Here is a 15567-nt window from a genome sequence, read left to right as displayed (position 1 = left end):
TCTGTAATAAGATGTAATAAGATGCCCTATATATTTTTACCTTATTACAGACACTAAGATTATTGTCAGACAATTTAAAATCAGGAAATTTTAGACATTTGTCCTTTTTGGTTCTACAGATCATAACAGCACTCTTACAAGCATTATGTTTAATATCATGTTCCACACCAGACACAGAACAGGAAGTAAGGAGCTGCTGGAGACCAGCGCTAGATGGATTAAAGACCACAAGATCATCTGCATACATAATATGGTTCACTAAAATATTGTAAATCATGCGGCCAATATTACAGGCTTTCAATTGTTTGGACAGATCATCAATATATAGATTAAAAAGGACTGGGGACAAAATCCCCCCCGGTCTAACATCATTGCTAATCATGAATGGGGCTGAGACCCTATTGCCCCATTTTATTTGCATAGTCTGGTGGGCATACCAGTAAGCCAGAATTCTGTGTATTTAGGCACCCCTCTTTGACTCATTTTAACAAACAGCTTTCTGTAATTAACATGATCAAAGGCTTTGGAAGCATCAATAAAGCACATAAGGATTGAAGAGTTTTTGCCTCTATATTTGTTTACAATCTCCTTTAGGGCATATATGCATAAGTCAGTGCCATGTTTAGCTTTAAAACCAAACTGGTTATCTGTGGAGTTAACAAACTCATTTACTCTATCCAGCAGAACTCTTCATAAAACTTTTGACAATATGTTGGCTAAAGCTATGGGCCTGTAATTATTTTGGCTGCCTATTTTACCAGCTTTGTCCTTAATGATCGGAACTAACAGACAGACACCATTGAGTCTAGTAATATACAAGTCTCATAGAATAATCCCTTCATCCTAGGAGATCAGTCTAGTGAATCTACACTGCACTAATTTATAGTAAATACTAGACTAAGTGGGACCCGTTGGGTCCCATGTTCACACGGGAGAGCTGGTCCCCCGACGCAATATTCCACCTCTCCACCAATTCCAATATTGGTGGCCAGTGGGGGGGCTTTCTGGAGTGCTGGTATGGGTTCTTGGGGTGGCAGCTCAGTCCCTCAAGCCTGATCTGCTGGCAGCTCACTCACGGCTGGTGGGCTGACAGTTGACTCATGACTATTCCTTGAAATTGCATTTCAAGCAGGGTGCAAAGCCAACAAATTCAAATCCATGTTCCTACCATTACAAGCAGGGTGCAAGGCCACCAAATTCAAGTGCAGTTTCCAACCACTTCAAGCAGGGTGCAAAGCCACCGAATTCAAGTGCAGTTTCATACCACTTTCAGCAGGGTGCAAGGCTGCCAAATTCAAGTGCAGTATAATTCCACTTCAAGCAGGGTCCAAGGCCACCAAATTCAAATGCAGCTTCATACCATTTCATGCAGGGTAAAACCACTATAAGACCACACAAAACACCAAACTCACAGTTCAGTAGACATTCAGTGTGTTCAGTTGATTCACAGCTCAGACAGAGTCGTGACCTCTCCCTCCCCCATCATGCAGTGACTGAGCCACACCCACACTTCCGGGTTTTATAACCCCTCCCCCTACCACCAGAAAAGGTGTGGCCTTAATGGCGTGATTGACAGGAGAGAGATTCTCAACATTTTTTAAACACTAATAACACTTTTATCTTTCATTGATGGGAAGAATCCTCTGCACCTTCCGAGCAGAAGGGGACTAAGTAAGATAGCCAAAAATCACAGCCGTAAGTGGTAGCGTTTTATCTAAAATCAATATACAGTGCAAACAGGAAGTAAGTGCATTTGCAATAGTGCCTTTCAACTTCAAGCCAATGCACCCAAGCCACCATTTGCAGTAAGTAGTGCCTTTCAACTTCAAGCCAAAGCACCCAAGCCACCATTTGCAGTAAGTAGTGCCTTTCAACTTCAAAACAAAGCACCCAAGCCACCATTTGCTGTAAGTAGTGCCTTTCAACTTCATGCCACCATTTGCAATAAGTAGTGCCATTCAACTTCAAGCCAAAGCACCCAAGCCACCATTTGTAGTGGTTTCAACCTCGCCAAAGCACCCAAGCCACCATTTGCAGTAAGTAGTGCCTTTCAACTTCAAGCCAAAGCACCCAAGCCACCATTTGCAGTAAGTAGTGCCTTTCAACTTCAAGTCAAAGCACCCAAGCCACCATTTGCAGTAAGTAGTGACTTTCATCTCCAAGCCAAAGCACCTAAACAACCATTTGCAGGCAGTGCCTTTTTACTTCAAACAAACCATATTTTCATTTTCAAACCACATTAAGGGTACTCACAGTTGTGTAGACATTTGTTCAGTGTTATTCAGAGCTCAGAGGAAACGTGACCCTTGTCTTCATCCATCTTGCAGAGACTGAATGAGGCCCACCACTTCCTGTTTTTTTAGTCCCTCCCCCTCCCTCCAGCAGGGGCAGCAGAGAGAATGGTGATTTTTTAAACTTCAAGCCAAAGCTCCCAAGCCACCATTTGCAGTTAAGTAGTGCCTTTCAACTTCATGCCACCTTGCAGTAGCACCAAAGCACCCAAGCCACCATTTTCAATAAGTGCTTTCAACTTCAAGCCAAAGCACCCAAGCCACCATTTGCAGTATGTAGTGTCTTTCAACTTCAAGCAAAACACCCAAGCCACCATGTGCAGTAAGTAGTGCCTTTCAACTTCAAGCAGTAAGTAGTGCCTTTCAACTTCAAGCCAAAGATCCCAAGCCACCATTTGCAGTAAGTAGTGCCTTTCAACTTCAAGCCAAAGCACCCAAACAACCATTTGCAGGCAGTGCCATTTGCAGGCAGTGCCTTTTTACTTCAAACAAACCATTTTTTTTTTTTTTCCTTTAAAAAAAAAATTTAATTTTATTTTTATTAGAAGTACAATAAATTACAATAATACACATCAGATATATCTTATTACATTAGTTGTACCACTTCGTTTTTCGAGCTTTAAAAAAGATAGAAATAAAAGAAGTAAGGAAAGTGAGCAAGAATCGTGAAGGTGCAGGAAAGTGTCGGGAAAAGAAAGCCCCTTAGGGAGGAAGTTAGAGAAGGAAGTAAAGAAAGGAAACAAGACCCTAGAAAGAAAAGAAAAAAAAGGAAAAACAATCGCTCTATTGTAACACAAAACTCGCAAAAATCGATATACCAACCGTGTTTTAAAAAAAAATATATATATTATACTCCCCGTTACCAGATCCTGGTACCATTTATATTTTAAATTACTATTGCACCTTATGTTTGTAATAGTTCCATAAATGCATACCACGTCTTTTGGAAGTGGTCGGCTTTGCCTGCTAGGAGGAGTCTCATCTCTTCCAAGTGTAGTGTTTTGAACATGTTTGAAATTCACATTTTTATTGTTGGTATTGGAGCATTTTTCCAAAATTTGAGTATAAGCTTTTTTCCCATTATTAGCCCGTAATTAAGTAAGTTCTTTTGAAACACATTTAATTCGGGGTTACCTTCTGATATTCCAAAAATGATCCATTCTGCTTTTGGTACAAGTTTTATTTTAAATGATTTTGTGAAGATTTCAAATATTTAGTTCCAAACTTTTTGGATTTTTATACAAAAAACAAGAGTGCGCTATGGTAGCTTCTTGTGACTGACATTTATCACAAATGGGTGAGACATTGGGGGAAATTTTATTTATTTTAGTTTTTGAATAATATAGTCTATGTAATGTTTTATATTGAATTAGAGTATGTCGTACGTTGATCGAGCATTTATGCACATATAGTAAGTGTTTATCCCAGCTCTCTTTTGAAATTTTTATAGCTAGTTCTTGTTCCCAGTCTCTTCTAATACCATCAGTTGTAGGTATTTCTATATTTAAAATAATGTTGTATAAGTATGATATTAGATTTGCTGATTCAGCCTTTGTCTTCATGGCTTCATCCAATAAGTCTGGGGACATGTCTTTTGTGTATTTTTTCAGATAGTCACGGATTTGAAGATATTTAAAATATTGATTATTTTTCAAATTATATTTCAGTTGTAATTGTTGAAATGATAATAATTTTCCTAATTCATACAAGTCTCCGAGCGTTTTGATTCCCATTCTTTCCCATTGTGTAAATGATTTATCTATAATTGAAGGTTTAAACGACGGGTTATTGACTATTGGCATTAAAAGAGATAGATTTCTTAATTTTAGATTCTGTTTTATTTGTTTCCAAGTTCTAATTGTACTATGTATCATTGAATTTTTATTATAATTTTCATTTTCAAACCACATTAAGGGTACTCACAGTTGTGTAGACATTTGTTCAGTGTTATTCAGAGCTCAGAGATGCGTGCCCTTTGGCTTCATCCATCTTGCAGAGACTGATTGAGGCCCACCACTTCTTGGTTTTATAGTCCCTCCCCCTCCCTCCAGCAGGGGCAGCAGAGAGAATGGTGATTTTTTTAAAAACATTAATATCTCTCTGATTTGCCAGAGAGAGGAAAAGAAAGTTAGGTAAGGTGGTGAAAGTGATAGTTCGTGAAAAAGTACAAGAAAAAGAGAGAAAAAAAAAAAGAAACAAAAAGGAAAAAATAAAAAAAATAACAATAAAATAAAAAGGATATACCTGCTTCGTATCTTTGCGCATCCCACACCCGGTTCTGAAACAGTTAATTTCCAGGGTTATGTTGCACCTGCACATTTTTTAAACATTAATAACACTTTTATTTTTCAATGATGGGAAGAATTCTCTGCACCTGCACAGCGGAGGGGCGACTGAGTAAGATGGCCAAAAATCACAGCCGTAAGTGGTAGCGTTTTATCTAAAATCAATATACAGTGCAAACAGGAAGTTACCCAAAGCACCCAAACCACCATTTGCAGGCAGTGCCTTTTTACTTAAAACCAACCATATTTTCATTTTCAAACCACATTAAGGGGACTCACAGTTGAGTAGACATGTGTTCAGTGTTATTCAGAGCTCAGAGAGACGTGACCCTCTGGCTTCCTCCATCTTGCAGAGACTGAGTGAGGCACACCACTTCCGGGTTTTATTGTCCCTCCCCCCTCCCACCAGCAGGGGCAGCAGAGAGAATGGCAAATTTTTAAATAACATTCATATCTCTCTGATTTTTCATCGATGGAAAAATCTTCCGGTCCTGGAAGGTGGAGGGGGGCTCTGAGCGAGGTGGCCAACAATGACGGCCATAGGTGGCGGTGTTCTCTCGGAAATCACAGCACAGTGAGCCAAAAGCGGTCAAGATCAGACTTTTAGTAATATAGAAGATAGATAGATATGCACCATTCTTACAATAGCCTCAGCTTCCAAATGAAAGATAATTGAACTGAAACAGGAACTCAATATTGTGAATGCAGATTATCTGAAATATAAACAGAATATCTTTAGAAAATGTAACTATCCTTAGCAGTTTTATAGGAGCATAAACTATGAAGATTTTAGACATGGATAAGGCATGGTTTGGCTAAAGAACATGCTGAAGTTAGGACCTTGATGCCAACATTTGAGGAGCAATTGATGTTGGGAATGAAACCCCCATCTGTATTCCATATTTGCACGTGTTGTTGGCAACGTTATTATTTATTTTTGTTCTAATTGGCACTGAACTGATAAGACTTAAGGGTCAACTATATTATGATTGATATGATTGGGTGGTGTCAAAGAGTCAAACAGCAAGGAAAAAGATGTTTTGGTCCAACTTGCCCATGTCAGCCAAGATGCCCCATCTACACTAGTCCCGTCTGTCCATTTGTCCCATATCCCTCTAAATAGTTTTTACCCATATACCTGTCCATATGTCTTTTAAATGCTGTTATAGTACATCCCTCAACTATCTCATTTGGCAGCTCATTCCAAATACCCACCACAATGGGTGAAAATGTCGTGTGCGGAAGTGGCGCCGACAGACGAGAGGCCGAAGCAAAGAAGTCGAAGCCAAAGAACGGAATGGAAACGAGGCCGAAACAACAATAAACCGAAAGAGTCTGAAAGCGAAATGCCTACTAACCGAAAGGGTGGGTGCCTAAATGCAAACTAACCAAAAGGACGGGATGCCTAAAACCCAAGGAACCGAAAAGCTGCGTTGCCTAAAAGCAAACTTACCGAATGGCTGCTCTGTCGAAATGCCACCTACCCGAAAGGCAGCGTCGCCTTGAAGCCAAAGGACCGACTGCGCTCAACAGAAAAGTCCAATAAAGGACTTGACGTTGCCGGGGGGCGGGACTTGTCAGCGATTGGTCCATCACATCACTGTGAAGGCATGAATATTGTCCCAAACCTACGCTCCACTCGCAGCCCGCAGAGGGTGGCCGTGGGAGAGTGGGGGCTGTCCCGAGCGATGCACACCTTCGGCCGCTTTCAACTTGGTGCTTGGGGTCAGATTGCAGTCACCTATGGCTTGTGTGGGAAAATGAACCGCATGCTCCCGTCTCCCCCTTCTCTGTCCCCTCCTCTCTCTCTCACTTCTCTCCTCTCACTTCACTTCTCCCCCTCTCACTTCTCTCCCCTCTTCCCTCTCCCCATCTCTCTCCCTTCTCTCTCGCCCTTCTCTCCCCTCTTCTCTCTCCCCTCCTCTCTCTCCACTCTTCTCCCTCTTCTCCTCTCTCTTCCCCTCCTCTCTCCCCCCTCTCTCTCCCTCCCTTCGACAGAGCGGCTATTCGGTAAGTTTGCTTTTAGGCGACACAGCTTTTCGGTTCCTTGGGATTTAGGCGTCCCGCCCTTTCGGTTAGTAGGCGTTTCGTCTTCGGACTTTCAGTTTATTGGCGTTTCGGCCTCGTTTCCATTCCGTTCTTTGGCTTCGACTTCTATGCTTCAGCTTGTTGTCTGTCGGCGCCACGTCCGTGTACCGAAAATGTTGTCCCTTGGGTTCTTATGAAATCTTTCTCATTTTAAATCAATGGCCTCTTGATTCCCCTACTCTGGGTAAAAGACTGTGCATGAACCCTATCTATTCCTTCATGATTTTATACACCTCTATAAGATTACCCCTCAGCCTCCTGCACTTCAAAGAATAAGTCCTAGCCTGCCCAACCTCTCTCCCTATTGTTTAGGCCCTCAAGTCCTGGCAACATCCTCGTAAATCTTCTCTGTACTCTTTCCAGCTTAACAACATTCTTCCCATAGGAAGGCAACGTTCCAGCTTAACATCCTTCCTACAGCAAGGTAACCAAAACTGAACACAATATTCCAAATCTGGCCTCACCAATGTCTTGTATAACTGTAACATAACATCCCAGCTTCTGAACTCAATACACCGACTGATGAAGGCTAATATACTGAAAGTCTTCCTGCCAACCCCATATACCTGTGACATCACTAATAACATATTTTATTTGAAGGGCATTAATGCACCCAATTAGTCTTTATGGCAGCCTTTTAAAAATCATTGACTTACTTATTTATAAAATTAAGTCCTTTCCCCCCCATTACTTTTGATAAAAATACCTTTTGGACTGCAGAAACCATTTGGAAGATGGCTTTGAAGACAGTCAATAAAAAGAAATCCTTCCATTTATGCAGCATCTTTCATAAGGAACATTACAGCCAGAGCTGTACCTTTCAAGCACTGATGCAATGTAACAAAAATTGATATCAATCTCTACACAGTAATCTCCCAACTCTACCAATTAGAAAATAAACCAATAACCTGTTCTTGGCGACATTGACTATGGAATGAATATAAGCGAGTTCGGTATTACAACTGCGCATGCCCAGGTCATGGGTCATTTGGGATAAACATTCTCGCCGGCTGAGCTACTGTGTGTGTACGGACCTGCGTATTCATTTCAATTAGATTTATAAATAAATGTATCTGTCAAATATGTCAGCAATAGGCTGCGGCGCACCGGAGGCTGCACAAATCCACTATTGTATCTATTTAAATAATTGACAATACAGCACCAGCCTTGAAAATGCAAGAATGCCTGGAACAAACCTGTCAATTATCAAATGCCGGGCATTAGCCTGAGTCACAGCCATTCAAATTTGATATTGATTTACACAAATTACAAGTTGTGTGGTCAACCAATTTGAGACAGTCCTTACATTCCTATCTAAACAACCTTCCTGGAATGAAGGAAACGAAGAGAATGTGCTGTGTGTGGGGGGGTAGGTTGGAAAGTTCTAATTGGATTCAAACAGTGGTTAAACTTTCAAGGTGGGTTGGCTTAAATAAAGATGCTCTCGCTTTAACCTCTGGGGTTGGTTCCAGTCTGACAGGGCACACAGTTGGGAGCCGGGTCCAGGTGACCGGACGGTGATAATTAGGAGAATTTGCAGCCATTTGAACTGTAACCAAACTAGAGGCTTCACTCAGGAGTGGGTCGTAGCTCCCCAACTGATGGGACGTGTTCCCGCTCGCTTTGAAGGAGGCATCGCCCGCACCAGTGAGTGGGCAAACGCGGACCTAACCCATAATATGAGTGGGAGTATTTTCTCAGTCAGACTTTGTCGACTGTTGGGGTGGGGGATCTGGAAGAGAGAGAGTTGGCAATGTCGCAATAGTTTAATAACAACCCATTAAAATCCGTCCTTCAGCTACTCGGCAACCTGGGCTGATCTGATCTGACAGCCCTCTCGCTAGCTTACTGCGTGCCTGATCCTAACGCAGAACCTCCACAAAACCTTTGGGCTTTGAGTAACACCTGCACAAAGAGCCTCTGTTAACAAGGCCTGGCAAACTGTGCTGGTCAATGTGCACTGGTCGAGATGGCTGGGGGAAACGCACCGCAACCACCGCAAACTTGGAACACTCCACTCAATCTATCCAATACTAAAGGGCAGGCATTTCACAGTTAAATGTCTTATATCGGATTGGCGGCTCCTTCACAGGGCTCAGTTTTCCTCGTAGATGAATCTTTGCCTTAACAGTACATTCACACCACCCACATCATACTGACACAGTTGCTGCCTGCCTCAGATGAAATATATTTTTACACATAAATTATGAATAAAGATAAGAAAATGTTTCAAACAAGTTATATTTTCTTATTCCAGTAGCAAACACATTGATTAAATGAAAATAATAAATGTTTCAACTTTTTGCATATCTCATAATTGCAGATTAATGAACTGAACTAGAACTGGGACTGTGTAAGTAGTGTGCGAACAGCAGAACAAGAAAGGAAGCTATTGAGTTGACAGAATTCTAGATTAATTCCTTGGTAGAATAGTTAACAATTTATACAGTTTATACAGCGCTGCGTTCGTTTTTTTAATCCCGAATAAACTTTGACAAATCCCATGATTCCTTGCATTTATCGAGATACCGAACTCGCTTATTGAACAAGATCAAAGAATCTAGAGGAGTGCTCCTCTAGTATCTTTGAACAAGATTACCAGGATATTTTGGGAATTATCGCATTTGCTCACTGCATTTCATCAAGTAAGGCATTATTTGTGTTTTTTCTTGATTCCTTTGGTATCTAAAAATTCTCAGAAGTGATGAATCTGGCTGTAAATTTTACTTCAGATGCGTTTTCATTTTGTATGTAAAAACCCACGAGAACCATGGGCGATTTAAAAAAATTACAGCTAGATTTATCACTTCTGAAGCTTTTTAGATGCCAAAGGAATAAAGAAAAAACACAAATAATGCCTTACTGTTGATGAAATGCAGTGAGCAAACGGCCAATGTTCGCCAAGCACTCTGGCTGTTGTTGTCCCTTCAGCTCTCGTTTTTATCTACCGTCATTTCTCCTCACTTTTGGAATTCTGAAGTATGCTAAATGTCTCACACGCTTATCCCGATTGATATAATTATTTACAGAGCAAAAGTTGACAATTTCAGCGGGTTTTAACGGGCCCGCTACGCTGGAAACAATGGTTCCTACCTGCCTACCTGCAGTACATCGCGTGTAATCCATTTGGAGTGGCGTAGCAACAGTACGGGTCATGGGTCGTGACCCGACTGCCGTGAAACCTCCCTATAAGAACATTGAAACATATGGGAGATACACAAGACGGCATTACAGGAATAAAACAGAAATTGCTGGAAACACTCAACAGGTCTGGCAGCATTCTGCAGAGTGAATGTTGCAGGACAACTGCACTTAAAAACATATGAAAATAAAGACCCCGTAAATAATTCGGGGGCAGGAGGGGGTGTGAGTGTGAGAAATAACAATACAAGAAGTCATTGCTTTGGGGTAGTCACGGTGGCACAGCGGTAGAGTTGCTGCCATACAGCAAAATGCAGCGCTGGAGACCCGGGAGACTACGGCGCAGTCTGTCTGGAGTTTGTACGTTCTCCTTGTGACCCTGCATGGATTTTCTCAGAGAAAATCTCGGTTTCCACTCACATTCCAAAGATGTACAGGTTTTACAGGTTAATTGGCTTGATTAATTTTTTTTGATAAATGTAAAAAATTGTCCAGTATAAAAAAAATTGTCCAACTTCCAGTATAGTCCCTGGTGGACTCTTCGGAAAGTTCAAGGTACAAGGGGATAGCATTTTGCCCATCACCGAGTGAGGACTGTATTCTCGCGAGTGTCAGAGGTTATAGGGAGGTTTCACGGCAGTCGGGTCACGACCCCATGACCCGTACTGTTGCTACGCTACTCCAAATGGAGTACACGCGATGAACTGCAGGTAGGCACTTACCATTGTTTCCAGCGTAGCGGGCCCGTTAAAACCCGCTGAAATTGTCAAGTTTTGCGCTGTAAATAATTATGGAAATCGGGATAAGCGTGTGAGACATTTAGCCTACTTCTGAATTCCAAAAGTGAGGAGAAATGACGGTAGATAGAAGCGAGAGCTGAAGGGACAACAGCAGACAAAGTGCTTGGCGAACATTGGCCGTTTGCTCACTGCATTTCATCAACTAAGGCATTATTTGTGTTTTTTCTTGATTCCTTTGGCATCTAAAAAGTTTCAGAAGTGATAAATCTGGCTGTAATTTTTTTTAATTGCCCATGGTTCCCAAGTGGGTTTTTACATACAAAATGAAAACGCATCTGAAGGAAAATTTACAGCCAGATTTATCACTTCTGAGAATTTTTAGATACCAAAGGAATCAAGAAAAAACACAAACAATGCCTTACTGTTGATGAAATGCATTGGGCAAATGCGATAATTTCCAATTGTAAATATTTCTTCAGATGCATTTTCATTTTGTATGTAAAAACCCACGAGAACCATGGGCGATTTAAAAAAATTACAGCCAGATTTATCACTTCTGAAACTTTTTAGATGCCAAAGGAATCAAGAAAAAACACAAATAATGCCTTACTGTTGATGAAATGCAGTGAGCAAACGGCCAATGTTCGCTAAGCACTCTGTCTGTCGTTGTCCCTTCAGTTCTTGCTTCTATCTACCGTCATTTCTCCTCACTTTTGGAATCTTTTTTTTTTTTTTTTTTTTTTTTTTTATATTTTTTAAATTTTTGGCCTCTCTAGTGCCCCTTTGCTGATTTATTGCAATCCATAGCTTTAACTTGTTTTTTCATAAATGACCTGACTTATTTTCCATTTCCAATCAGTTGCTGCATTCCACAAAAATTCACAACCTGTGGCCTCAGTATTGCTTTATCACATAATTCTGACTGTGCTCTCCCATCTAATTATGATTGCTAATCCTTCAGTTTCTTCATCCATCAGTCTCCAATTCCCTTCTTTTCCCTTTTCCCCTCTCAATCCCAGCCTCTATTTCTATGAAACTTTTTCTCTTCTATCAAACATTATAAATCATTATTACCATGCCAAGACGATGAAGAGGAATCCAGGAACAGACTTGACTATTATTGAGCTTTAGTAGGCCATTTGGAATAAGACCTTTAAAGTCCAATCACTGACAAGAGGGAATTAAATTAATAGTAGGAAATGGTAGAAGTTATTAGATTACCTTGGGATGAAGGTGATCTAATGTTTTTTTTCTGCATTATAATTTTTTTTTATTTTTTTTTTTTTTTTTTTATTATTATTGGAGATAAGTACATAGTCTATTACATCATTACTGTCTTACATTTTTAAAATGATAACATTGACAGTTATTATTACATTGTCTCCAATATTTTTTACATTTTTCTTCGTTTTTTTTTTATAACTAGATAGAACTAAAAGGATAGGTGAAATAGAGGGAAAGAAGAGGGAAAAAGAGGGGGAAAATAAAAGGAAAAAAAAAAAAAAAAAAAAAAAAAAAAAAAAAAAGGAGAGAGGGGTGAAAAAGGTAATTAAGGAAGAATGGAAAAGTTTGTTTAAGTTTAAAGACATCATTCGAGATATGTTCGTATATTTCAAAGTGTAGTATTTCATCCAATCTTTAGTCCGGGTGCTAGTCAGGTTCCTGTGCTGAACTATTCTGACCCTTTAAGTACTCAATAAAAGGAGACCATGTTCCAACGAATAATTCCTGTTTGTCCAACAGGGCAAGTCTAATTCTTTCCACGTTTAAGGTCTCCGTCATTTCTATAATCCACATTCCACTTTTGGAATTCTGAAGTAGGATAATTGTCTCACACGCTTATCCCGATTTCCATAATTATTTACAGCGCAAAAATTGACAATTTCAGCAGGATTTAACGGGCCCGCTACGCTGGAAACAATGGTAAGTGCCTACCTGCAGTTCATCGCATGTAATCCATTTGGAGTAGCATAGCAACAGTATGGGTCACGGGTCGTGACCCGACTGCCGTGAAACCTCCCTATACCTTCATTTCGCTTCACTTATAGCTAAATATGGCCAACACAAACGACACTCTTAGATTTGTCTCGTGGAACGTGAGGGGAGTGGGGGGTCCTACTAAGACTGATAAGATCTTGGCCCACTTGCAATACAGGTGCACAACCTTTTATCCGGAGTTCCGGAAACCGAAAAACTCCGAAAACCGGACATTTTTTCCAGTATGTCGTCTGCACACCAAAGCTCGGGTTTGGCGCCAAGTCTGACCCGAAACGACCCACGGTCAACCCAGGTCTGTAATACTGTAGCGGCTGCCTCCTCCCCGGAGACCGGGGAGACACTTAAACATCTGTAAATCATTGCTTAAATGTTAGTCAGTTAGTTTGGAGGGCTTTTATGTGAAGGGGAAACTTTAATTCTTAGTCCCCTACCTGGTCGGAAAGGCAGGGAGCGGGCAATGCCTTACCGGGTCGCCATGCAGTAACTCCCGGGCGGCGCCGGTTGTAGCTCCGACCCCGGCAACTCTACCCCTGGCTGCGCAGCGCTCCAAATCCAGCGCGGCCCGCGGCCTGACGCCCGCAGCCCCCAGCTCCGCGATGTTGTGTGTTGGCGGCCACAGCGCTCTGGAGCTTATTGCAAGGCGACCCGGTAAGGCATTGCCCGCTTCCCGCTGGTATCCCAGCGCTGCGACGTCGCCGACTCCCAACATTCGCGGAGCTGGGACTGCGGGTGTCCAGTCGCGGGCGGCGCTGGATTTGGAGCGCCGCGCAGCCAGGGGTAGAGTTGCCGGGGTCGGAGCTACAACCGGCGCCACCCGCAGCCCCAGCTGGGAGTTGGCGGCCACAGCGCTCCGGAGCTTACTGCACGGCGACCCGGTAAGGCATTGCTTGCTCCCCGCCTCTCCGACCAGGTAGGGGACTATGAATTAATGTTTCCCCCTTCACGCCCCACCACCACCACATAAAATCCCTCCAAACTAACTGACTAACATTTATGCAATGAATTACAATGATTCCCCGGTCTCCGGGGAGGAGGCAGCCGCTCCAGACTTTTCAAGCCGTCCGCGCTACCTTCCTAATCTACGCTAAAAATCTTCCATTCGGAAATCCGAAAATGTCCGAAATCCGACAAGTGCCTGGTCCCAAGGTTTTCGGATAAAAGGTTGTGCACCTGTACCTTAAGGGCGATATATTTTTTATATATTCGTGACCCGACTGCCGTGAAACCTCCCTATACCTTTGTTTCGCTTCACTTTTGGAATTCTAAAGTTGGGTACATGTCTCTCACACTTACCCCGACTCCCACAATTTTTTTCAGCGCATAAATTCAACATTCTGGCGGTTTTTAACAGGTAGGAAAGTACGCGTTTCTTGTATTAATAACATGTAAGTGACGGATGTCCTCCAGATGGATTGAGCGGCTCCGTGCGTCAAGCCCTATGACCCAGTGACCTTACGTGCAACTCCCCTATGGGGAGAAGCTAAGATCTTTGGGGAGAAGGCAGCCAAATGGGGGGGGGGGGGGGGGGGTAGGAGGGAGAGATAGATCAGCCATGATTGAATGGCGAAGTAGACTTGATGGGCCGAATGGCCTGATTCTGCTCCTGTCACTTGTGACCTTCTGATCAAAGATACAAGAGCAAGATCTTTGCTCATGCTTACAGCGTGCAGAAGACAGCCCCGGCCGCCGCCACGCGCATGCGCTGGGAAGGTAAGCCCGTGTCCGAGGCCCCGACGCCGTGAGCGCGCATGCGCTGGGAAGGGAAGCCCGTGTCCGAGGCCCCGGCGCCGTGAGCGCGCATGTCGATACGTACAGCGCTCCGCGTGCGCGCGCGCGCTACGCTCGACCGTCGCCATTGTCTCCATCGCCGCCTGCGTAGGTGCGTGCGTGCGCGTTCCCGCGGCGCGTGGTGTGGGCTCGACCTCCAGTCGGCGCCGCTGCTGCAAGATGGCTGCCCAGGATGAGCTGAGTAAGTTTGGAGAGAGAGGGGGAGTTAAATGGCTGATAAAAGGGGCTCGAAGAAGCATGATTACTCGACACGGGTATAAATGTCCGTTCCAATTTTACGCACAGCGGGAAGGGAGGCAATAAACCCCCCCTGATGTAGGCTTACACCTTTATGTATATATTTTTAAACTCTCCACGTCGGACTCTTAATCATCCTGAGCAGATTTAAATTGCACGTGAATTATTCTGTGCTTTAAAAAGTTGGGTTAGAGGAGTGGCCGTGCCCCCGTGGAGAAGGTGAAGGCCCTATGGCAGGATCTCAGACCTCGGTCACAATCACAACCACATCTTTCGGCTGCAAAGCAGTTGGAGCCCAGCACTGCTACTGCTACTGCCGCTGCCACTGCCACCGCCCCGCGGGTGCTGACAACCTATTTTCTGATCGTTCAGAGGCAGGTTGGAAACTGTCGACCGCTGTCGGGCCACAGATGTGTTGCAATTGATTCCTATTGGCGGGGAAGGTTTAATGTGAATCCACTCAATTTACAGTAAACCGAAAGTGAAATTTAATATAGAACCAAGTATGTAAATTTTAAGCCTGTTACATTCCCGTGACAAAGCTGTGTATTCCCACAATATTCTCCTTAATATACATTTTACTCTTTTATTAAACTGGTGAGATTCTTCGGATTGAAAGGCTGTCAGTTAAAACTGGTATGGTGCAAAGTCATTGCACCATAAAATGACAAGAGGCATGTAGACGAACGCTTAAATGGGCAAAGCATGGAAGTTATGTAGTCTTAACGCGCAGAGGTGGACAGAAAGATCACCGTGAGCTTGGTAGGCCAGAGTCAGTATCTGTGCTGTACAACTGTAATTCTATCCCTAAATCTCCAGATCAGAACTCAGGGACCCCTAATACTATATTGTACTGTAAAAACCTGAAAAACCTCGATAATTCCTAGTCCAGAGGATGTCAACTAAACTTGAGGCAACTTTTTCACTGTCAGTGCACCAGTCCAAGGAGAAATTATTTTTCAGGTTTAAATTTTGAAATCCTCTATGAAATGCTTTGTC

The 15567-nt window shown here is 42.8% G+C and overlaps 1 protein-coding gene across 1 annotated transcript in view; it reads left to right on the top strand.

The window, feature by feature from the left end:
• The first annotated feature begins 14403 nt into the window (after window positions 1-14403).
• Window positions 14404-15567, top strand: part of ecpas (Ecm29 proteasome adaptor and scaffold) — a 100730-nt gene continuing 99566 nt past the window's right edge. Inside the window, exon 1 of the mRNA XM_055632447.1 lies at window positions 14404-14512. Coding sequence (XP_055488422.1) covers window positions 14491-14512 — 22 coding nt within the window. The 5' untranslated portion in view covers window positions 14404-14490. The remainder of the gene's footprint in view (window positions 14513-15567) is intronic.

The sequence above is a fragment of the Leucoraja erinacea genome, chromosome 3, assembly GCF_028641065.1.
Source record: "Leucoraja erinacea ecotype New England chromosome 3, Leri_hhj_1, whole genome shotgun sequence".
Taxonomy (NCBI): Eukaryota; Metazoa; Chordata; class Chondrichthyes; order Rajiformes; family Rajidae; genus Leucoraja; species Leucoraja erinaceus.
This window is presented reverse-complemented; position numbering and strand designations above follow the sequence as displayed.